General features: G+C 42.0%; 1 protein-coding gene across 1 annotated transcript in view; it reads right to left on the reverse strand.

Moving 5' to 3' along the window:
- Nucleotides 1-25,472, reverse strand: part of TTN (titin) — a 282,573-nt gene that overhangs the window by 33,544 nt on the left and 223,557 nt on the right. The window contains exons 269-284 of the mRNA XM_014546416.1: nucleotides 25,157-25,459; nucleotides 24,687-24,986; nucleotides 23,925-24,212; nucleotides 23,266-23,562; nucleotides 22,876-23,178; nucleotides 22,466-22,771; nucleotides 21,324-21,611; nucleotides 20,945-21,235; nucleotides 20,567-20,854; nucleotides 19,816-20,403; nucleotides 19,620-19,724; nucleotides 18,876-19,073; nucleotides 18,490-18,786; nucleotides 17,618-18,205; nucleotides 17,226-17,528; nucleotides 10-17,115 (exon numbers count right to left, since the gene is read on the reverse strand). Of these exons, the coding sequence (XP_014401902.1) occupies nucleotides 10-17,115; nucleotides 17,226-17,528; nucleotides 17,618-18,205; nucleotides 18,490-18,786; nucleotides 18,876-19,073; nucleotides 19,620-19,724; nucleotides 19,816-20,403; nucleotides 20,567-20,854; nucleotides 20,945-21,235; nucleotides 21,324-21,611; nucleotides 22,466-22,771; nucleotides 22,876-23,178; nucleotides 23,266-23,562; nucleotides 23,925-24,212; nucleotides 24,687-24,986; nucleotides 25,157-25,459 (21,849 nt within the window). The remainder of the gene's footprint in view (nucleotides 1-9; nucleotides 17,116-17,225; nucleotides 17,529-17,617; nucleotides 18,206-18,489; nucleotides 18,787-18,875; nucleotides 19,074-19,619; nucleotides 19,725-19,815; nucleotides 20,404-20,566; nucleotides 20,855-20,944; nucleotides 21,236-21,323; nucleotides 21,612-22,465; nucleotides 22,772-22,875; nucleotides 23,179-23,265; nucleotides 23,563-23,924; nucleotides 24,213-24,686; nucleotides 24,987-25,156; nucleotides 25,460-25,472) is intronic.

Consider the following 25,472-nt stretch of genomic DNA (forward strand, 5'->3'; position numbering starts at 1 on the left):
AAAACATACCTGTTATTTTTACTCCTTCCTGTGTTTCAGCTGGTGCACCAACACCAAACTCATTTTCTCCAAAGACTCTGAAGTAGTAGATCGCCCCTTCTTGTAGGTTGGTAACTTTGTAGGAGAGGCGGTTACAATTGTTGGTTACAGAGACCCACGCTTTCTTACTGGCCTCACGTTTTTCTATGTGGTAATTCTTCACTGGTGCTCCACCGTCGTTTTCAGGCACATCCCAGGATAACACAGCAGACTCTTTGGTGACATCATGTACAGAAATATTGGCTGGAGGACCAGGAGAATCTAAAACTTTGACAACTAAGGTCAGTGAAGCAGCATTCAAATGATTCTGAATTGTTAATGTGTATTTTCCAGAATCATTTCGGTGGGCATTTTCAATAGTAAGTGAGGTACGAGAGTCTGTGGAATCAATGTAAGCTCGAATGCGGAGGTCTGTGTCTGGTTTACTCCAGGAGACATTGGGTACTGGTCTTCCTCGGAAAGGCACAGTCATGGTGAATGAGGCACCAGCCTTGACAATCAAGGTCTTCTTCATTTCACTGTCAAGATCAAATACAGGTTCTTCTTCTCTTTCTTTTGCTATCTGGGGATCAGAACTATCACTGGGATCACTAGCACCCACCTTATTGACAGATCTTACTCTGAAAATATATTCGGCTCCTGTTGTTAGTCCATTTATTGTATATTCTGTGCCTCTTAAGCTCTGAATGGCAACTGTCCAGTCAGTTTCATCGGATGTTTTGTATTCTACAGTGTATCCAGTTATTGTGGCCCCACCATCAAATAAAGGCTTAACCCAGCTAATAGTTATATTTGTCTTGCCAAAGTCTACAACTTTCGGTTTGGATGGAGGAGATGGTAAGAACACTGGATCTTCTGCCCGAATTAAGGGAGAGGTTTCACTTGGAAGGCTTAGGCCAGCAGCATTTTCTGCAAAAACCCTATACTCATATTCACATCCTTCCCGGAGTCCTGTTGATTTCACTCTCAAATCATAAACTGGTTTTTTGTTTACACGCACCCATCGTAGACCACTTTTCTCTCGCCTTTCAATGATATATCCAGAGATCTCACTCCCTCCATCACTCTCAGGTCTCGACCAGCAAAGTGTCATGAATTCTTTGGTCACAGATGTAATTTCCAAAGATGTGGGAGGACTTGGGACTGTAAATGGGTCTAGTGCCTTCACAGCCACACTCTCTAGGGGCTCACCAACACCATATTTATTAACACCTGTTACTCTAAAGATGTATTCATTGCCTTTGAGTAATTTGGTTATTTTACAGGATGTTGTCTTTAACTCTCCTTCACAAATTGTCCATGCAAGGCGGCTTGTTTCACGTTTTTCTACAATGTAATGGTCGATACTTGCACCGCCATCTTCTTGGGGAGGTCCCCAGGAAAGAGAGCATTTTTCAGAGGTGAGGCCATTTATCTCAATCGGTCCTGCTGGTGGGCCGGGCTTATCAAGTACCTTGCAATTAACTGCCATAGACCGAGTTCCTGCAACATTCTTCAGTGTTAGTACATACTGCCCAGTGTCTCGTCTGACACAGTCTTTCACTGTTAACAAAGTATTATAGTCCGTTGAGACAATTTCTATTCTTGCTCTTTCTTCAATTTCTACACCATCCTTGGTCCAGGAAACTACTGGCAGAGGTCGTCCTGCAATGTCAGCATTTATCTTAAGGACTTCTCCAGCTTTGACAACAATAACATCTCGGAACTTGACATCCATCATAATTCTTGGAGCCTCAACATCGTCTTTAACTGTAATAGGTCCAGTGGATTCAGAGGGTTCACTAACTGAGTCAGCAGCATTCCTTGCAAAAACCCGGAATTCATAACGCTGATCTTCAGTAAGTTCAGTTACTTCAAAGTATGTTTCTTGTACGTTAGTAAAATTGCACTTCAGCCACCGGCCATCTGGTAGTTCTCTACGTTCAATAATGTATCCTGTGATCTTAGCGCCACCATCATAACGTGGTTTAGACCATTTAAGTGACACTGATTTTCTTGTGATATTTGTGACTTCAGGTTGTCCAGGAGGGTCACAGGGATCCCGTGCAGGAACTGGTTCACAAGCTTTACTGCATTTACCGATTCCAGCAATATTCACAGCATATACACGGTACTCATACATCAGTCCTTCATCAAGGCCAGAGACTTTCATTTGAGTATTGGGGATGAGAATTTTATTTGCTTTTGACCAAAGAATGCTGCTTCTTTCTTTATACTCAAGGTGATACCCAATTACTTGACTTCCTCCATCATTAACTGGTACTTGCCAGCTGACCAACATGGTAGATTTTGTGGCATGCACAACTTTAGGCGTACCAGGAGGCCCTGGGGGACTGAATGGATACTCTGCAACAACAGCTGAAGATTCACTGTAGGAGCTCTTTCCATAGCGGTTTTCTGCACAAACACGGAACTGATACTCACTTCCTGTTGTCAGACGCACTATTTTAATGGATGTTCTTACAACTGTTTGTGAAACTACATGCCATGTTGTGGAAGTAGTTTCTCTCTTTTCAACAATATAATTGCTAATTTGGCAGCCACCATCATATTCTGGAGGACTCCAAGAAATAGTTATATTGTCACAGCTAACCTCATCAATATGTATAGGTCCTGGAGGTCCTGGTTTGTCAAGGACAATTACTGTAATAGGAACTGTTATGGATCCAGCACTGTTTGAAACACATAATTCGTAAGTTCCAACATCTTCCCTTGAAGCTTCCTTAATAGAGAGTGATGTTACAGTCTTTGAAGAAGTAACATTGACTCTGGTTGTCTCCTTAAGAATCTGGCCATCTTTTTCCCAGCTTATAGTAGCTTGAGGTCTTCCTTTGAATGGAATATCGATCTTAAGTTGGTCTTTAGCCTTTACATGGAAAGTATTGAAAGGAAGCTCAACTGAAGGCTCTATTTCAATATCCCTTGCAATTACTGGCACTCCAAGTTGTCTTGGATCACTTCTTCCTTTTTCATTAACTGCAGCTACCCTGAAGACATACTCTTCTCCTGTAGTTAGGCCAGATATAGTTGCTTCTAGAGTCTTAACTTGTGTGCAAGTGCTCCATTTCTCACTCCCTTTAGTCTGCATTTCAACTACATAACCAGTAATTTTGCTGCCACCGTCACTTTCTGGTTTTTCCCACTTAATTGTAGCTGTGTTACGAGTCACATCAACAAGAGTTACTCTTCCAGGTGGGAGGGGTGGTTCAGAAGCTTTGATGGGTTCAGTTGTTTCAGCTGGCAAACCAATCCCATATTCATTGGACGCCAAGACTCGGAAGTAGTAAGAACATCCTTCTTGTAGATTTTCAATTTTAAAAGTGTTCTTAGTGCAATTGTTTGTCACGGTAGCATATGCTTTCCTTGTAGCTTCCCGTTTTTCGACAATGTAGTTTGTAATCTTAGCTCCTCCATCAATAAGTGGTGGTTCCCAAGACAATGTCACCGAGTCTTTCTTCACTTCTCTTACAGTCAAATTCACCGGGGCACTTGGTGAGTCAAGAACTCTGACATTAACAAAAGCTGTTTTGGAGCCACTGTTATTTTCTAGTGTCAGATTATACCGGCCACTGTCAAATCTGGTAACATTATCAATGACCAACATTGTATATGAACTGGTCACCTCAATCTGGGCCCTCTCAGTGAGAATGGCATCAGCCTTTTCCCATTTAACTTCAGGTTCCGGTCGACCTTTGATAGTGACAAATAAGCGTAAAGTAGTACTTGCACGGAGAATGACCACCTTTCTGAGATCAGCATCAAGTTCTATTTCTGGTGGCTCTAGCCGATCTTGAGCAACAACTGAACCAGGTATAGTTGCAGGTTCACCTACACCTTCAGAATTGATGGCACAAATACGGAAATTATATTCAGTATTTTCTTTAAGCTCAGTCACTGTGAACTGCTTTCCTTGTAATCCTGTTGGTGGAGTGCAAGTTGTCCATTCATCAGCAGTGGCTTCTTTGACTTCAATCACATAGCCCTTAACAGGTGCACCACCATCGTAAATTGGCTTATTCCATGCGAGGGAGACAGAGGACCTGGAAGTGTCTGTCACTTTTGGATTACTTGGTGGACCTGGTGGGTACAAAGCATCACATGCACGATAGAAAACAGATGGCTCACTAGGTTCACCCACACCAGCTGCATTTTCAGCTGCAACTCTGAATTCATAGGAATGACCTTCGGTGAGGCCAGTTACCCTCATTCGGAGGTCTGTTAGTGTTTTCTTGTTACACTTGATCCATCTGATGCCTTCCTTATCTCGTTTTTCAAGAATATAACCCTCAATTTCAGCACCTCCGTCATCCACTGGGCGTGTCCATGTTACCACCATAGAATCTTTGGTGATTGCTGAGACTTCAGGTGGTGAAGGAGGACCTGGTGGTTTATAAGGATTACAGGCTATGACAGGCTCAGATTCCAAGGGCTCTCCAATGCCATACTTATTAACAGCCATGACACGGAAAATGTACTCATTTCCAGGAAGAAGTTTGGTGACTTTGTAGTTAAGGGCCTGTACCTCAGTTGAAACCTGGGTCCAGGAAAGTCTGCTTGTCTCTCTCTTTTCAATGATGTAATGTGAAATATTAGCACCGCCATCTTGTAAAGGTGGGTTCCATGCCAGGTAACATTTTTCAGCAGTAACCCCAGAAACTTTGAGAGGCCCTTCAGGAGGCCCTGGCCTGTCAAGTACCTTTACAGTGATTGGTATAGACTTTGTACCGCCTACATTGCTCAGTTTCAGAATGTATTGTCCTCCATCAGTACGTATGCAGTCTTTGACAATGAGAGTTGTTTTCTGAAGAGTAGATTTGATTTCCATCCTAGCAGCTGTTTCTTCAAGCTCTTTTCCATCTTTTAACCAAACAATATCAGGTATAGGTTTGCCGCGGATATCAGCTTCAAGGACAAAAGTCTCTCCTGCGTGAACAATGATGACATCTCTATATTTTGGATCCAATGAGGCATTTGGTGCATCAATTTCATCTCTTGCAGTAATGGCACCCGTGCTTTCAGATGGTTCACTAAAGTTGCCAGCTGCATTTCTTGCAATTACTCTAAATTCATATCTTTGGTCTTCTACAAGTCCACTCACTGTAAATTCAGTTTCTAATACATTGGTAAAGCTGGCTTTCATCCAACGGCCATCGGGTAGGTCTTTCTTCTCTACAATGTAACCTGTTATTTTGCTACCACCATCATAAGCAGGTTTCTTCCATGTTAGTGTGACACTGTTTCTTGTAATAACAATGGCTTCAGGGCGACCAGGTGGGTCACATGGATCACGAGCAACAAAACATTCGGACACTTTGCTAGGCTTACCGATGCCAACAATATTTTCAGCAGAAACTCTGAACTCATACTCAAGGCCTTCATCAAGCCCAGTTGTTTTGAATTTGGTATCTTGAATGGGACTCTTATTTAATTTGATCCATAAAATGCTGTTCTTTTCTTTCTGTTCAAGATGGTAGCCAATAACTTTGCTACCTCCATCATTAACTGGCTCATGCCACTGAACAAGCATTTGATCTTTTGAGATGGATGTCACAAAAGGAGTTCCAGGTGGTCCCGGTACTTTAAATGGATATTGTACAACAACTGGTTTAGAATCCAGAGAGGTACTTTTTCCATACCTGTTTTCAGCAAAAATTCTAAACTGGTATTCTGTGCCTGTTTTCAGTTTGCTTATTTTAATTGTTGTTCTTGCAACTGTTGCTGATACCATCTGCCAAGTGGTAGTGGTTGTATCGCGCTTTTCTACAATGTAGTTGCTTATTTGGCAGCCACCAGTATAGGCTGGAGGTTCCCAAGATATGACCACAAAGTCTGCACTAACTTCATCAAACCGAACAGGACCAACTGGAGGTCCAGGCTTTTCCAAGACGATAACGCTGAGATTTTCTGTTGCCTCACCTGCACTGTTTGTTGCTGTTATGGTGTATTTTCCAAAGTCATCTTTGTTACTTTCTTTAATGTGTAAAATAGTTGAAGTAGCTGTTTCCTCAATATTTACTCTTGTTGTCTGTTTAAGAGTCTCACCATCTTTGATCCATGAAATTTTAGGTCTTGGTCGGCCAATAACTGGAATTTCGATTTTAAGATCTTCTCCAGCTTGGACAGTATATGTGTTGAATGGCAACTTAAGACTAGGCTGTATAGTCAAGTCCTTGGCTATGACCGGAACACCAAGCACTCTTGGATCACTTTTTCCTTTCTCATTGTAAGCCTTGACACGGAACTGATACTCTTGTCCAGAACTCAAACCAGTAACAACTGCATTACAGACTTTGGATTCAGCCACAACACTCCATTTTTCAGTTCCCTTGGGCTGCATTTCAACAACATACCCCAGGATTCTGCTACCACCATCATGTTCAGGTTTCTCCCACATAAGTGACGCACTGGTCTGAGACACATCAGTGAGTGTAACCTTTCCTGGTGGGGAAGGAGGTTCAGCAGCTTTCACAGCATCAACAGTTTCTACTGGAACACCAACTCCAAATTCATTTTCAGCCATAACTCTAAAGTAATAAATGGATCCTTCTGTAAGATTCTCGACTTTAAAGCTTGTTTTGCTGCATTTATTGCTCACATTAGCATACGCTTTTCTGGTTGACTCACGTTTGTCAATAACATAGTTCTTGATCTTTGCACCTCCATCAATGATGGGTGGTTCCCACACCAAGATGACAGAGTCTTTTTTCACTTCTTTGACTGTCAAGTTCTGTGGCGGTCCTGGGGTATCCAGAACTTTCACAGTCACAAAAGCAGATTTAGATCCACTGCTGTTTTCCAGCTTGAGAATATATTTTCCAGCATCATTTCTATCACAATTATCTATTGATAGATGGGTATAGTTTACACCCTTTTCAATTTGAACCTTATCTGTGAATTCACCTTCCTCTCGAGACCAAGTGATCTCAGGTGTTGGACGGCCTTTGAATGGAATGTGAATTCTGGCAGATCCACCAGCTCTTACAACAATCCCTTTCCTTAATTCAGAATCAAGGTCAAGTTCAGGTGCTTCAAGTTTATCTTCTGGTTTCACAGTACCAGGAACGGATGTAGCCTCACCTAAGCCAACTTTATTGAGGGCACAGACTCGTATTTTATACTCTTGGTGTTCAATGAGTTTTGAAATTTCAAATCGAGTGGCTTTCAGGCCAGTTGGTGGAGTAACTATTTGCCATTCTTCTTCGTCTGCTTTACAGATTTCTACTACATATCCCAGGATCTCACTGCCACCATCATAGATGGGTTTACCCCAGGCAACTGTAATTGAATTTTTAGTGGTGTCTACAGTGTGTGCATTGGTGGGTGGACCAGGTTTAAACACAGGATCACAAGCCTTATAATAAACTGTCGCTGGACTTGGTTCTCCAACTCCAGCAGCATTTTCTGCAGAGACTCGGAATTCATACTCATGATCTTCTGTTAATCCTGTTACTCTTAGACGCAAATCTGTAATGCGGCGTTTATTACATTTTATCCACCTAATGCCACTTCTGTCTCTTTTCTCTACGATGTAACCAATAATCTCACTTCCACCATCACTATCTGGACGGTTCCAACAGACAGTCATGGAGTCCTTGGCAATGTTCGTGACTTCCAGGCTTTTTGGTGGTCCAGGGGGCACAAATGGATTTTTCATCAGTACTGGTGCAGATTCCAAAGGCTCTCCAACACCATATTTGTTGACAGCCATTATACGGAAAATATATTCATTTCCTTCTAAGAGTTTGGTTACTTTCAGAGAGTTGGTCACAACTTGGGAAGCAACAACAGTCCAGGCAAGCCGACTCGTTTCTCTCTTTTCAACAACATAGTGAGAAATGTCACTGCCACCATCTTGTAGTGGTGGAGACCACGTTAAAGTGCATTTTTCAGCAGTGACTCCAGTGACCTGAACTGGTCCTTCTGGAGGTCCCGGTCTATCCAACACTTTCACATTTACCGGGAATGACTTAGAACCTGCAACATTGGAAGCTCTTAAAATATACTGTCCACCATCAATTCTAATGGCATCTTTTATAATAAGTAAAGCCTTGAAATCTGTGTTTTTTATTTCACATCTAGCAGATTCTTCAACTTCTTTATCTCCTCTTAACCACTCAATGGTAGGCAGGGGCTTTCCACGGACATCAGCCTCAAGCCTGAATGTTTCTCCAGCATTTACCACAATTGTGTCTCTGAATTTTGGATCCATTGAAATTCTTGGGAGTTCAACCTCATCCTTGGCAGTTATCGGTCCAGTACTGTCAGAGGGTTTACTTACTGTACCAGCTGCATTCTTTGCAATGACTCTGAATTCATATCTTTGATCTTCAGTAAGGCCTGACACAGTAAATTGAGTTTCAATGACATTTGTGAAACTAGCTTTCATCCAACGACCCTCAGGCAAATCACGTTTTTCTACAATGTAACCTGTAATCATACTTCCACCATCATATACGGGTTTGGTCCATTGTAAAGTGATCTCATTTCTTTTAACAATGATTGCTTCTGGGGTTCCTGGTGGGTCACAGGGATCTCTGGCTACATAGCATTCAGAATTCTTGCTTGCTTTGCCTACACCAACAATATTTTCAGCATAAACTCTGAATTCATATTCAATGCCTTCTTCAAGATTGACTGCTTTAAACTGGGTGTCATGAATAATAGTTTTGTTGACTTTTGTCCACAAAATACTATTTCTTTCCTTTCTTTCAAGGTGGTAACCTATAACTGGGCTTCCACCATTATTGATTGGTTCATGCCACTGTACAACCATGGACTCTTTGGAAATGGCTGTGACAAATGGTGTGCCTGGAGGGCCAGGTTCTTTGTAGGGATATTGAGCTACAATTGGACTAGAATCCAAGGCAAAGCTTTGTCCATATCTGTTTTCAGCAAATATTCTGAATTGGTATTCCGTACCAGTTTTCAGTTTGGTTACTTTGAGTGTAGTTCTGGCAACAGTAGCAGAAACAACATCCCATACGGTGGTGGTTGTATCTCTTTTCTGAACAATGTAGTTGGTGATCTGGCAACCCCCGGTATATAATGGAGGGTTCCAAGATAATGTAATACTTTCGGCACTGACTTCATCAAATTTAACAGGTCCTTTTGGAGGATCAGGTTTATCTAGAGTTATAATTTCAATGGATGCTGTTTTCTGACCAACAATATTAGCAACTGTGATTCCATAATGTCCACCATCATCCTTATGAGTTTCTTTAATACTGAGTACAGTGAGGTCAAGTGAATCTGTAACATTGATTCTTGTAGTCTGCTTCAGTGGAGCACCATCTTTAGTCCATGTAATGGTTGGCTTAGGACGTCCAGAAATTGGCACTTCTATTTTCAAATCTTGTCCAACTTGTACACTATAATTATTGAATGCAGGTCTTACATCTGGCTCAATGACCAGATCTTTGGCAATTATTGGAACTGCAAGGGACCTAGGATCACTTCTCCCCTTTTCATTTACAGCAATAACTCTAAAAAGATATTCTTCTCCCTGAGTTAGGTTGGAAATTACTGCTTCAAGGGACTTGACTCGTGCACACTCTGACCATTTCTCACTGTGTTTAGCTTGCATTTCCACAATATACTGAATTATTTTACTGCCACCATCATGTTCAGGCTTTGTCCAACTCAAGGAGACACTGTTTCTGGTGACATCATCCACAGTTATTTTTCCTGGAGGTTGTGGGACTTCTGCAACCTTAATTGGATCAGCAGTGCGGGCAGGAAGGCCAATACCATACTCATTTTCAGCTGTGACTCTAAAGTAATAACTGCAACCTTCTTGGAGTTGATCAATTTTCCAAGAATTCTTATGGCAATTTGTTACAACTGCAGCATATGATTTTCTTGTGGCTTCGCGTTTCTCAACAATGTAATTTTTTATTTTGGAGCCACCATCCAGCAAAGGAGGTTCCCATGTAATTGATACTGAGTCCTTGGTGATTTCTGTGACTTTCAGGTTAACAGGTGGACTTGGTGTGTCTAGGACTCTCACAGTAACAAAGGCAGACTTTGTTCCACTGCTGTTTTCTAAGGTGAGTGTATATTTTCCACTATCATATCGGTTTACATTGTCAAGAACAAGAGAGGTGAAACTGCTAGTGACATCAATTATAGCAGCATCTCGGATTTCACCATCCATTTTCCCCCATTTCACTTCTGGTGTAGGACGACCTTTAATAGGAACAAATAACCTTAAGGAGCCACCTGCCCTTATATTTATAATTTTCCTTAGTTCTAGGTCAAGATCAATGTCTGGTGCTTCCAATTTTTCTTCAACTAGAATAGGTCCAGGAACATCAGCATGTTCTCCAACTCCAGCTTTATTAACAGCACAGATGCGGAAGTTGTATTCATGCTTTTCCAACAGCTTCTCTACTTCTAAGTTTGTTTTATTGATTCCAGTAGGTGGAGTGCACATTGTCCATTCACCGTCACTCACATCACATTGTTCAACAATGTATCCTTGAATTTCACAGCCACCATCGTATATTGGTTTGCTCCAAGAAAGGAAGACAGAAGACCTGGTAATATCTGTGACTTTTGGATTGTTTGGGGGCCCTGGTTTATAAATAGGATCACAAGCCTTTTGGTAAGTGGAAGGTGGGCTTGGTTCACTAAGTCCAGCAGCATTCTCAGCTGACACTCTGAACTCATAACTGTGATTTTCTAGGAGTCCAGTTACCCTCAAGCGTAATTCCCCAATCAAACGTTTGTGGCATCTTGTCCATCGGATGCCCTCTTTATCTCGTTTTTCAAGAACATATCCAAGAATTTCACTGCCACCATCAGATGCTGGCCTTTCCCATACAACGATCATTGAGTCCTTGGTCACTGCCGTGATTTCTGGAGCCTTTGGTGCATCTGGTACTACAAATGGATTCTTAGCAATTACTGGCTCAGATTCAAGAGGTTCGCCGACACCATATTTGTTTACAGCCATTATACGGAACATATATTCATTGCCTTCAAGAAGCTTAGTCACCTTGCAGCTGAGAGTTTGCACATTGGCATCAACCACAGTCCAAACTAAGCGGCTGGTTTCTCTCCTTTCCACAATATAATTTATGATATCACTCCCACCATCCTGTAGTGGGGGTTTCCAAGCCAGTGTGCATTTTTCTGCTGTAACTCCTGTTATAACAACAGGTCCTTCAGGTGGCCCTGGTTTATCAAGAACTTTGACATTTACAGTAACTGATCTCTCGCCTGCAACATTTTTGGCCTTCAGTATGTAATTTCCACTGTCAACACGTACGGCATCCTTTACACTGAGACTGGTGGCAAAGTCAGTGCTCTTTATTTCTAGTCGAGCTGTATTTGATAGCTCCTGATCACCTTTTAGCCATTGAGTAGTTGGTATTGGTTTGCCATGAACATCTGCATCAATCTTGAAGAATTCACCAGCATGGACCACAATTGTTTCTTTGTATTTGGGATCCATACTTATTCGTGGTGGATCTACCTCATCTCTTGCTGTTATTGCTCCTGTGCTTTCTGAGGGCTCGCTCAACACTCCCGCAGCATTTCGAGCTATAACCCGGAACTCATACCTATGATCTTCAACCAGGCCAGTTACTTCAAATTGAGTGTCAATGACATTTGTAAAACTAGCTTTCATCCAACGGCCCTCAGGTAGTTCTTTCTTCTCAACAATATAACCAGTGATCTTGCTTCCACCATCATAGGTGGGTTTCTTCCACTGAAGAGTCACAGAATTCCGTGTGACAATGATTGCCTCTGGCCGCCCCGGTGGATCACATGGGTCACGAGCTACGTAGCATTCTGACACTTTGCTTGGCTTGCCAATGCCCACGATGTTCTCTGCAGAGACTCTAAATTCATATTCAATGCCTTCCTCGAGGCCAGTTGTTTTAAACTTGGTTTGAGGAATAGGTGTTTTATTCAACTTAACCCAGAGGATGCTATTTCTTTCCTTGCGTTCTAGATGATAGCCAATGACTTTGCTACCTCCATCATTGACTGGCTCGTTCCATCGTACTTCCATGCTGTCCTTGGAGGAGAGTGTTACAAATGGTGTGCCAGGAGGACCAGGAACTTTGAATGGATACTGGGCTACAATAGGCTCTGAATTGAGGTAGGTGCTCTTTCCATATCTGTTTTCAGCTGCAATCCTAAACTGATATTCACATCCAGTCTTTAATCTGCAAGCTTTTATTGTTGTCCTTGCAACAGTAGCTGACACAATTTGCCAGGTGGTGGTGGAAGTGTCCCGTTTTTCTACAATGTAATTATTGATAGAACTTCCACCATCATATTTAGGTGGGCCCCAGGAAAGGGTAATACTATCAGCCGTCACTTCATCTATTTTAACTGGTCCAGTTGGAGGCCCTGGTTTGTCAAGAACAACAACATTAAGAATTTCAGTAGCTTCACCAGCTGAGTTTGTCAGTTTAACCGTGTAATGTCCAACATCTTCGCGGCAGGCTTCCTTTATTGTCAATAATGAATTATTTTCTGTGCTTTCTGCATTTACTCTAGTTGTCTGCTTCAGTGGCACCTCATCTTTAAGCCAGGTTACAGCTGGTGGAGGGCGTCCAATGAATGGAACATCAACTTTTAGGTCTTCACCTGCCAGTACAGTGAAAGTATTGAAGAGGAGTTTGAAGGCTGGTGGAATGACAAGATCTTTGGCAATTACTGGCACACTCAGTTGTCTAGGATCACTGATGCCCTTTTCATTCTGAGCTGAAACACGGAAAGAGTATTCTTCACCCTGAATTAATCCAGTTATAGTGGCTTCAGTGACTTTGACTGTGGCACACGTGACCCATTTGTCACTGCCTTTGCTCTGCATCTCTACAATATAGCCTAGAATTCGGCTGCCTCCATCATGCTCTGGTTTCTCCCAAGAAAGCGACACGCTGTTTCTTGTGACATCCACCAAAGTTATTTTTCCTGGAGGAAGAGGTCGTTCTGATGCTTTCACAGATTCTGCAGTTTCAGCAGGCAGCCCGATGCCATATTCATTTTCAGCAAGAACCCTGAAATAGTAACTACAGCCTTCTTGAAGCTGGTCTACCTTCCAGGAAGTCTTGTGGCAATTTGTTGCGACAGTTGAATATGCTTTTCTTGTTGACTCCCGCTTTTCAACAATGTAGTTCTTTATTTTTGAACCTCCATCAAGGAGAGGAGGCTCCCATGTCAATGTGACAGATGTCTTAGTGACCTCCTTTACCTTCAGATCCTGTGGAGGGCCTGGTGTATCCAGTACTCTAACATTGACAAATGCAGATTTGCTGCCTGAGCTGTTTTCTACAGTTAGTATGTATTTGCCGCTGTCGAATCTGTTAACATTTCCAACAATAAGCAGGGTGTAAGAGCTTGTGGAATCAATGCTAGCTTTATCCAAAGATTCTCCATGTTCCCGGCTCCACTTCACCTCAGGCGCAGGCCTGCCTTTGATTGGAACAAAAAGTCTCAGGGTACAACAAGCTCTTATAGTAACAACTTTGCGCAGGTCAGCATCCAGTTCAATCTCTGGAGGCAGCAACCTGTCTTCAGCCTTTGGAGTTCCGGGAACAAGTGCAGGTTCTCCAATTCCTTCAGAATTCATGGCATAGATCCGGATTTTATACTCCTGATTCTCTATTAGATTGGTGATGGTGTAAGAAGTTGCCTTGAGACCAGCTGGCGGAGTGACAATCTGCCATTCATCTTCCTCTGGAAGGGCAATCTCAACCATATACCCGGTGATTTCGGAGCCGCCATCATAGATGGGTTTATTCCAAGCAATTGAGATGGATGATCTGCTTGAATCTAGGAGACGTGGGTTACCTGGTGGGCCAGGTTTAAACACAGCATCACAAGCCTTATAAAATGGACTGGTAGAGCTTGGTGCACTAATTCCAGCAGCATTCTCAGCCATAATCCTGAACTCATATTCATGTCCTTCGGTCAGTCCAGACACTTTAAATCTCAAATCAGTAACAGTTTTTTTGTTGCATTTCACCCAGCGTTGCCCAGCTTTATCACGCCGTTCCACAATATAGTTTATGATCTCACTTCCACCATCAGAGTCAGGATGTCCCCAGCAGACAACCATTGAATCTTTAGTAATAGTTGTGACTTCAGGGTTTTTGGGTGGATCAGGGGGTCCATAAGGATCCACTGCAAGCACAGGCTCTGATTCCAGTGGCTCTCCGACTCCATATTTATTTACTGCCATAACGCGGAAGATGTATTCATTGCCTTTCAAAAGTTTAGTAACCTTTAGTTTTGTTACTTGGACTTCTGCGGCTACATTTGTCCATGCCAATCTGCTGGTTTCACGTTTCTGAACCACATAATGATCAATTTTGGCACCTCCATCATCCCGTGGAGGCAACCAGGACAATACACATTTTTCTGATGTCACCTCAGATACAACTAAGGGTCCTTCCGGTGGGCCTGGTCTATCAAGAACTTTGACATTGAAAATATGTTTGGCAAAACCCCCAGGATTAGTTGCTGTAAGGGTATAGGCACCACCATCCCTTCTTAATGAATCCTTGTTTACCAGATTAGTAGAGAAATCTGCAATTTTTATTTCTAATTTCCCTGTGCCTTCCAGCTCCTTTCCATCTTTGGTCCATTCCATTGTTGGAGGAGGGCGACCTGAAACATCAGCTTCCAGCTTGAATGCTTCACCTGCTTTTAGTATAATTGTGTCCTTAAATTTAATATCCACCATGATCCTTGGTGCTTCAATGTCATCCCTGCACGTGATAGCATCTGATGGCTCAGATGGTGGACTAATAGCACCAGCAGCATTTTTGGCAATCACGCGGAATTCATATGCAGCATCTTCTGTTAGGCCACTGACTGTAAATTCATTCTCCAAAATGTTGCTGAAGTTGGCCTTCAGCCACCGTCCATTAGGGAGGTCTCTCTTTTCAACTATATAACTAGTAATTTTAAAGCCTCCAGTATATTCAGGCTTAGCCCATTTAAGTGTCACGGTGTGTCTAGTAATATTCAGAGGAACTGGTTTCCCAGGTGGGTCGATGGGATCCAAAGCAAGCATGGGCTCAGATGGCTTGCTCGGCTTGCTTTTGCCTGCCATGTTTTCTGCAATCACTCGGAACTCATAAGCAATACCATCTGTAAGTCCAGTTGATTTGAAAATGTTGCCTGGTACTAATGCTTTGCTCACATTCTGCCAGAGTATACCATTTCGTTCTTTTCTTTCAATGTGATATCCTAAAATGGGGCTTCCACCATCAGAGAGAGGTTCATGCCAGCTAATTGTCATTGAGTCCTTGGTAACTGCAGTTACCTGAGGGGTACCAGGAGGCCCAGGAACCTTAAATGGATAATTGGCAACTACTGATGCTGATGTGATGCCTGGTCCAACTCCGTATCTATTCTGAGCTCTTACCCGGAATTGATATTCCACTCCGGTAGTAAGGCGGGTGGCTTTATAGGTAGTGCGAATAACAGTGCTTGCTAGTTCAGTCCATGTAGTACTGTCAGTCTGTCGCATTTCTATTACATAGTTGCTTATTGGTACCCCTCCATCGTTCTCAGGTGGGTCCCAAGAGAAGGTTACAAAATCAGATGAAACTTCATCGAATTTGATTGGTCCAGTAGGTGGTCCTGGAATATCATGGACTTGAATGGTGATGACATCACCAACCTCTCCTACAATGTTCTTTGCAGTTAATGGATAGGGCCCACTATCACTTCTTACACACTCGTTGATATTTAAGATGGTTGAAGTTGCTGTATTTTCAAAATTAACTCTCTGTGTCTGTTTAAGAATCTGGTCTCCTTTTTTCCATGTCACGGTGGGCTTTGGTCGACCAAGCACTGGAATTTCTACTTTGATGTTGTCACCAGCTCTGGCAATGACTAATTTCTGATAAATGCCACGGAGATCCAATTCTGGGAGCATTGTCTGCTCCTTGACAATGACAGGTCTGCTTTCTCTAGGGGCACTTCGCCCTGCACTGTTCACTGCCATCACTTGGAAGGTGTATTCTTCCCCTTCAGTGAGATTCCTCACCACACATTCTAACCCTTTCACGGTTGTAATGTGGGTCCACTGGTCAGAGCCTTTCCGTTGGGCTTCAATCACATAGCCAGTGATCTTACTGCCACCATCGTGCTTTGGTTTGGGCCATGCCAGGCTGACTGTGCTCTTGGTTATGTCCATGATGTTCAGACTTTCTGGAGGTAAAGGTGCTTCGGAGGCTTTCACAGGTTCTGTTGTTTCTGTTGGGACACCAATTCCGTATTCATTCTCTGCCATCACTCTGAAGAAGTATTCACATCCTTCGGTCAATCCGGTAACTTTATATGTGCATTTATGGCACTTAGTGGTGACTGTGGTGTAAGATTTTCGTGTTGCTTCTCGTTTCTCCACAATATAGTTTGTTATACGGGAGCCCCCATCCACCAGAGGGAGGTCCCAGTGCAGGGTGACACTGTCCTTTGTGATGTCAGTAGGCCTCAGGTTAAGGACGGGTCCTGGTGTATCCAAGACTCTGACGTTGACAAAGCCACTTTTCTTCCCAGCAGGGTTTTCGATAGTCATCACAAATTTACCGGTGTCATATCTGTTGCATTCTGGGATAATCAGAAGAGTGAATGATTCTGTGTTTTCAATGTTTGCTCGGGTTTTAAGGTTGATATCATCTTTGGTCCATGTCACTTCAGGAGCAGGACGACCTTTGATGGGCACAAATATTCTAATACTGAGTCCTGCTCTAACAACAAGGGTTCTTCGAAGCTCAGCATCTAGTTCGAAATCAGGAACCATTTCCCTTTCTACAATTTCAACATCTGGAACCACTGCTGGCTCCCCAACACCTGCGTCATTGATGGCACTGATTCTAAAATTGTATTTTTCTTTAGTCTGAAGATCAGGGACAACAAACTGAGTGATTCTGAGGGCAGTTCCTGTGGTATCTTTTATCCAGGCCTCCTCTCCTACTTTTTGATGCTCTACGATATAGCCAGTGATTTCAAGTCCACCATCATAATGAGGCTTGCCCCATGCTAAAGAAGCAGATTTCTTCGTAGTATCAGTGACACGTGCATTTGTAGGTGGTCCTGGAGGATCTGAAAGGAAACCAAGACACCAAAATATATATTAGGAGTTTGACTTTTAGCTAAATTATATAAAATATTTGCACCCTCAAATAGCTGTGTTGAAAAAGGTAAATACTAACATGCTGCATCTTTCATTAAAACAAGATTTGAAGCCTCACTAGGAGGACCAATTCCTGCTCTGTTTTCTGCACTGACGCGGAATTCGTAGGTGTTTCCTTCCTGAAGTCCTGTGACTTTGCATCTGAGGTCGGAGACTGGTGTCTTTGTTGCTCTCACCCATCGCAAGCTTTTCTTTTCTCGCCTTTCCACATGATATCCTGTGATCTCACTACCACCATCATCAGCTGGCCTTTTCCAACTGACAGTGGCAGTGTTTTTAGTGACATTTGATACCTCTGGTTTTTCAGGAGGGCCAGGGGGACCTGAAAAGGAAGCAAATTTATGAGAAATCCTGTTTCCTAAACTCTGCCGTAAGTATTTACCGATCACTTCTCTCACATGCTGTACCTACCAAATCTGTCTACCATTTTGACAGGTTCAGACTCCACCGGTTCTCCTTTGCCATACTGGTTTACAGCCGAGACCCGGAAGAGGTACTCATTTCCTTGGATAAGTTTGGTTGCCACATGCCTGCAAGACTGAATATCTTCAGCAACCACTGTCCACAAGAGTCGGCTGGTTTCCCTCTTTTCAAGAATATAGGACTTAATTGGTGAGCCGCCATCTTCCAAGGGAGGTGTCCATGTAAGTGTTGCTTTTTCAGCAGAAACATTACTGATTTCAATGGGACCTGGGGGACCAGGTACATCGAGAACTGTTACCTTCACGTGTTCCTCCTTTGTGCCAAAAGGATTGGTAGCAGTGATGGTGTATTCACCCGCATCTTTTCTAGTGGCATACTTGACAGCAAGCATGGAAGATGTTGGGGTGGAAGTGATCTGAACGACATCTGATAGTCTAATGTCTTTTCCTGCCTTGGACCAGCTTGACTTTGGAAGGGGCTTGCCAAGAATGCTAATGGCGCTCAAAACAATGGTCTCTCCTGCTTTCACTGTTAGCCCATCTTTTATTGTAGGATCAAGTACAATGGTTGGTGCCTCTGCAAAGAAAAAAAAATTACATTTTCATCAGAAAAGGAAGGAGGCGTAAGTTGATGTTTTTATGTGCACAAAAAGTAAAATAGACCTACCATATTCGTCCTTGCAAATAATGGTTCCTGTACTTTCTGATGGGGCACTGATAGCACCTGCTGTATTCTTTGCTCTAATTCTGAATTCATATTTTCCACCTTCCACAAGGTCAGAAAAAAATTACATTTTAATCAGAAAAGAAAGGAGGCTTAAGTTGATGTTTTTACTTGCACAAAAAGTAAAATAGACCTACCATATTCGTCCTTGCAAATAATGGTTCCTGTACTTTCTGATGGGGCACTGATAGCACCTGCTGTATTCTTTGCTCTAATTCTGAATTCATATTTTCCACCTTCCACAAGGTCAGTTACAGTAAAGACACAATCGGGGACATTAACATGGTTCGCTTTCATCCAAGATTTGGAAGGTAGGTCCCGCTTCTCCACTATGTATCCAGTCAACTTATGACCACCATCGTATTTGGGCTCAGTCCAAATGAGAGTCACTGAGTTCCTTGTTACACTGATAACCTCGGGCTTGCCAGGAGGATCTAAAACATGGGGGGAAAACAGTCAAATACCAACGTGGTTTTTTTCATGCAGAAAATGCACCTGGGTTTTCCTTCATATAATGACTTACCAATGGGATCAAGTGCCACGACTGGCTCTGATGGCAGGCTTGGCTTGCCTACTCCTGCTAAATTGATTGCCATCACTCGGAATTCATATTCCAGACCTTCAGTTAATCCTGTCACTCTGAAGTCTTTCATCCTAATAGGAGTCTTGTTCGCTCTCTTCCACAAAAGGCTGTTTCTTTCCTTGAACTCGATATGATACCCTACAAGAGACCCAGTGATGTGTCAATTCAGATAGAACTTACAAATGTAGCCTGATTTTGAAATACTATATGTGTTTTTGCTCAAATAACTTATAGATGGATATGTGAGATAATCATTCTTGCTAACATCTATACTTTTTTTTTTTTACTATTTTTTAAAATTTAAATTCTTTATTGTTTGAAGTATTACATATGTCTCCTAACATCTACACTTTTATCATGTAGGCATAATGCCATTTTTTTCTCTTGGAATATGCATATTTATTTATTGTACCTTTTGTTGAAAAATTTTAACTTACAAAAAATGATATTATCACTAAGAAAGCCTTTCTTTATAAACTATTATATTAGGAGGGTTTCAATGAGGTTAAGCATTAGCTTAATGAATTCGTTTAATTAATGCTTAACGTACTGAATGCTGATGTACTGAAAGGAAAGTGCGCACAGGCAGACAGTGCTATATACATACATTCAACTTGTTTTCAGGGAGGAAGGTTTGGAGGAAACATTAATGTGAAAGCTGGAGTATAAGAGCAAAATAAACACCTGTAATTGGAGAGCCACCGGTTTTCCTGGGGTCCGTCCAGGTTAGAGCTACCGAGTCATGTCTGACATCCACAATATTGGGAGGTGGGGGAGCATCGGGCACATCTAGGAAAATATATGGCAATGGAAGATTTATAATAAGAAACTTCCTCAAAACCACGTTTTGCTTTATATTTTCTGACACCGAGACACTCACCAAAAGGATGTTTAGCAACAATTGGCTCCGACTTCAGGCCCTCTCCTACACCATATTTGTTTTCGGCACTGACCCTGAAGGTGTACTCCATACCCTCATGAAGCCTGGTTACTCTAAAGGTGGTTTTCTGGACAGCCGAGGCACAGGTCACCCACTTGTTGTTTACAGAGTCTCTCTTCTCCAGGATATAGTTGGTGATTTCAGAACCTCCGTCGTCTTTGGGAGGACCCCACTTTAAGGTTATGGCTTCTGCTGTGACCTCATCAAATTTGATTGGCCCAGTGGGGATGCCAGGTTTGCCAACAACTTTTATAGAGAGAGTTCCTTCCTTCGTGCCAGCGACATTTTTCAGTGTGATCGTGTATTTTCCAGCATCAGATTTTTGGCAGTCACGTACTACAAGGGTGGTGTTAACTGCAGATGACTCCACACTGACTCTTGTGTCAGTTGCTAGAGGATCTTCCCCTTTCTTCCAGGACACCGATGGGGTTGGCTTGCCTTTTATGGGGATCTTAAGACGGAAGTTGCTGTTTTCTTTGGCCAAGTAGCACAAATCAGGTAGATCCTTTAAGTCAAGGTCAGGAGCCACTGGGAAACAAAAGAGATAAATTTTTATTTTTAAGACCAGCAATTAACTTTTTATATTGCTATGGTTTGTAAAGAACTTATATAGAAGCCAGTTGAGTAAGGCTCAAGAGTGTATTTTTGCTGACAATAAAGAGAAAATGAAGGTGCAGGGCAAAAGGCTTACCAACATCATCCTTTGCCACGACAATGATTTCGCTCGGGGTTCCTTCTCCATTTTCGTTCTCAGCACTCACCCTGAAGGTATATTCCTTCCCTTCAATCAAATCTTTTGCAAAGTACTGTAAGTTTAATGCTTGCATAACTCGTTGCCACTTATTTTCGTCAGTTAGGAAATCGACTACATATCCGGTAATTCTACTTCCACCATCGCTGCGGGGCTTTTTCCAGCCGATGGTACAAGATGACTTATTTACAGATCTCACTTTCAGATCCACCACTGGTCCCGGGGTTTCTAAAGCAAAGAAGAAACGGTAAGCCTAAGCCCCAGATAACCAAGGTAAGATGTCACTCAAAATGACAGGGTAGCATCTCATTTGCTCACCGGAAGCTTTGACGGCATCGCGTGTTTCACCAGGATCACCAATGCCGTACTCATTTTCAGCAAACACCCTGAAGAAGTAGGACTTTCCCTCCTCCAAGTTAGATACCCTGAAGCTTGTTTTGGGGCACTCAGTTGCCACTGTAGACCAGGACTTCCTCTCTGCGTCACGCTTTTCTACCACATAGTTTATGATGGGGCTTCCACCATCAATAATGGGAGGATCCCAAGTAATATAAGCAGAATCTTTGGATATTTCCTTAACAGTCACATTGACAGGTGGCCCAGGTGTATCTGGTAAATGGTAAGTAAGAAATAAATATGTAAAAAAGGTATAGAATTGCATTTTTAACATGTATGATTTTGTTTCAAACAAACTTACCCAGCACTTTCACCACAATGGTATATTCCTTTTTACCACAGCTGTTCTCCAGAGTCAAGATATATTTTCCTGCATCATATTTGTTCACATTTTCACAGCGCAAGAAAGTGTCAAAGTCAGTTGACTTTATGTCCAGTCCAATCCTTTCTCTTAGATTGGCATCTGGTTTAGACCAAGTGATCTTTGGAGGTGGACGTCCTTTTACTGGTACATATAGTCTCAATGTAACGCCAGCACGTAATATAATTGTCTTCCTCAAATCAGCATCCAGTTCTCCCTCAGGTGGAACTGTTTAATTTTGGAGTGAAGAAAGTTAAATAATTTAATGGGTCAAACATATTTCCAAAGACTGGACTTAACCACTCCTAAAATACGTTTCTTTTCTAGAACTGATTTCTTGTTCTTAAAAAAAAATCCTTAATTTAATCCTCAAAACTTTTGTCAACAGTTTCAATACTCTATAGCAATTGTTGATCTTACTATTTTCCAATATCCTATAGGCTAATCCAAGTTTTCCCTGGAGGATCTTCTCATACACCTTCCATATTCTCACACTCTGCATATTAAAAGTAAATGACTGGTTTTCAGCTCTTGTCTGCTCTTACTTTTCTTATCTATATTCACTAAAAGCACTCTGTTATAGACTCTAACTCTCTTTATTTCATTGTAGGAATAAAAGTACATAGGGGATGAGATATAAGTAATTCAAAATAAAGGAAGAATTGGTTACGGATCAGAAGTGAATAGAAAAATTAAGACAGACAGCCTTGCAATCCATATTTATGGAAAAGGGTGGGTTAGAAGAGAAAATAAAAAACTGTAAGAATAATAGCTCACTACTTAGTTAAAAAATCTCCTTATGCTCAGAATAAAATTCCTATAGTCCACACTCTTTTGAAGACATGTCATTCTCATGTAAGTATGAAAATCTTTTCAAAACCACAAATCACTTTGCATTCCATTTGGCCTGTTATACAATACCACAAATTACCAACCCAGCTCTCCAAAAATGTATTCCTAGAATTACCAACTCCAAAGCCTATAAACAAATAAATGTACACAAGGGAGTTTACACAGGCCCCCTGCCCCCTTACAATATGACCGATGAGAAAGCTCGATGTATTCTTCCTGGTAGTACTTACTTAGGATGTCCTTTGGACAGTGGTTGTCTGGCACATCACTGGGGTCACTGTATCCAACCTTATTAACGGCGTACACGCGGAACTGATACTCGATGTTTTCCATCAGGCCGGTGACCTCAAAGCGGGTTTTCTGCAGCTTATCTGGTAAATTGCACCTCACCCAGTTAACAGAGTCAGCTCGTTTTGCTTCAACAAGGTAACCAATGATAGGGCTACCACCATCATAGGCTGGCTTGCCCCAAGAAAGACTCACAGAGCTACGGGTTGTATCATACACTTTAGGAAAAGCTGGTGGGCCAGGAGGATCTGAAGATAAATAATAATAAGAAACATTTTTCATTAAAACCTCACTCCTGGTTGTTTAAAGTTGATTGCAACACAGGATAAGAGACTTTTTCATGAACACTTACACAGAGGGTCCCGAGCATAAACAGCTTTGGATGCATCACTGGGCTTGCCTGGGCCAGCCTTATTTATGGCTGTCACTCGAAACTCGTATTCGGTGCCTTCTTGGAGACCTGTTGCTTTGATAGTTCTTTCTATAACAGGTTTCCTGTTGACCTTAGTCCAATTAACTGCCTGGGTTTCCCGCTTTTCAACCAAATAGCCAGTGATGGATGAGCCGCCATCATCTGCTGGTGGTTTCCAGCTTACAGTCATGTGATCTTTGGTTATGTTGCTAATGACAGGAGGATCACAGCGTCCTGGTGGGTCTGCAGAGAGTGATGGAAAAGTTAATATCCCCTCTAAAAGGTAATACTTAAAAAGTAAAATGAAAAGCCACAGGAAAATGTTCCTACCATATGGGTTTTTAGCAATTGCTGGTTCAGTTAAGATTGGATCGCCCACTCCATATTTATTTTCGGCACAAATTCGGAACTGGTACTCGTGGCCCTCTATCAGCTTCTCCACACTGCAGCTGGTGATGGGCACAGTCGCAGAGACCTGGGCCCAGTTGGGTCTGCTTGTTTCACGTTTGTCAACAATATAGTTGGTGATTTCTGAGCCTCCATCTTCAAGAGGAGGTTCCCAAGAAAGCATTGCACGGTCTGAATACATTTTATTGATTTTAACAGATGCTGGAGGACCTGGTTTATCTGAAAGAACAAGGGAGAAAAGTGAAGTCTTTCACTAACACACATGAAATGGGGAATGAGTAGAATGGAGGTCTGGAAACCTGGCTGCAGTCTTTATATTGTCACTAACCTCCCATATGACCTTGGAAGTCACTTAATTTTTCAAAACCATAATTTCCTCACATGGGAAATTATGTAACTGAAATATGTAATCTCGAATGCTCTTTTCAGCCCTAAAATGCTGTTGTTCCGTGATGAGAATAATTCTATGACTACAAAATATACATCAGGATATGCATCTTCCCTCATTATTATTTTGTAAATTCTGTTGCATCACATTAGCCAAAATAAAACATGAGATTCCAGTTAAGCGCTTTAGTTACCTAACACTTTAAGCTTAATGGTGGCTGATTTGGAACCACTTGGATTTTCGGCAGTAATGGTATAGTCTCCTGAGTCCTTTCGGTTCACGCTGAACAGCTCCAAGGTGCACAGGTTCCGCTTCCGGGCCATTTTGATGCCTTCTGATGGTTTTAGCAGTGTGTCATCCTTCTTCCAAGACACTGTTGGTGTTGGTTTCCCAAAAACAGTAGCATCCAGGCAGACATTAGTTCCAGCTTTGACAGTAAGCAAAGATTTCATAGCCACACCCAGTTCTATCCTGGGAGGAACTGGAAGAAAGAAAAGAAAAGGATTTAATACATGCAAAGCTATATTATATGTCATTAATCAAAGTGGGAAATTCATATATCTGTGTCTTTCAAGACAGAATTTTTAGAAGTAACATATTCATTACGAAAGAAATGCAGGTTTAAGGTAGAAATTCGATCATGCTGAAAATATAAAGAAAAAAATAAAGATCACTTACAATGTCAACATCCTGAAATTTTCACTATCATCATTTTTTGGGGGGTCATATTTCTGTGAAAGTGTATGGTTGAAAGGATGTGGTCCTTTAGTTTAACTGTTTTTTTTTTAGTTTAACATGTGATTAAGATTCTCTATAATATAATTTCCATGTCTGTATACAAAGTACCTATCATTTTTATTCTTTTCTCCACAGATGTAGATTTCCTTTTTTATTAGGAGAAATAGACATTATGGGTGCTGTCCTCCTTCGCCTCTGATACTCAACAGAGTCTTACCATTTTCTGCGAGGATGGTCACTGGGTCAGAAGGTTCAGAAGGCTGGCTGATGTTTACTGCTGTCTTGGCGATTGCTCTGAATTGATACTGAGCATTCTCTTCTAAGCCAGTAGCTGTGTACTCTTCCTGGGGAATCTGGTGTGGTGTAGTATTGCACCGTACCCACTTATCACCAGGAAGTTTGCAAGCTTCTACGAAATAGCCAATAATTTTGCTGCCTCCATCATGTTTTGGACGAGCCCAGATGAGGGATACAGTACTCTTGGAAACATCGATAACTTCAGGCTTTCCTGGAGGATCTAAAACCAAAAGAGGTATTCTCAGCATTTTTCTTAATGGCAAAAGTTTTAAAGTTCCATATTTCACATTATCCCCCAGAACACATTCCTGAGTAGAAACAGTAGTGTTCAGAGATTCTAAGATTTAAATGTGCCCCTGTAATACTTAGAAAAAAACCCCAAAAACTCACCAACTGGCATTCTTGCAGTCACATATTCTGTTGGTTTGCTGGGTGGGCTGGATCCAGCTTTGTTCAGGGCATAGATTCTGAATGAATACTCAAGACCTTCTATAAGGCCAACACAGGGGTATTCAGTTGACCGGACAGGAGTGTCATTAGCTTTCACCCACAGCAAACTGTTTCTTTCTTTGCGTTCAATCAGGTAACCGGTGATGGGGCTCCCTCCATCACTGTCTGGCCTGTCCCAGGCCACAAATATGCAGTCTTTGTTGACTTTCGTGACTCGTGCATTCTTCGGTTCACTAGGAACATCTGGAGAAGAAAA

Source organism: Myotis brandtii, unplaced genomic scaffold (assembly GCF_000412655.1).
Source record: "Myotis brandtii unplaced genomic scaffold, ASM41265v1 scaffold112, whole genome shotgun sequence".
Classification (NCBI taxonomy): domain Eukaryota; kingdom Metazoa; phylum Chordata; class Mammalia; order Chiroptera; family Vespertilionidae; genus Myotis; species Myotis brandtii.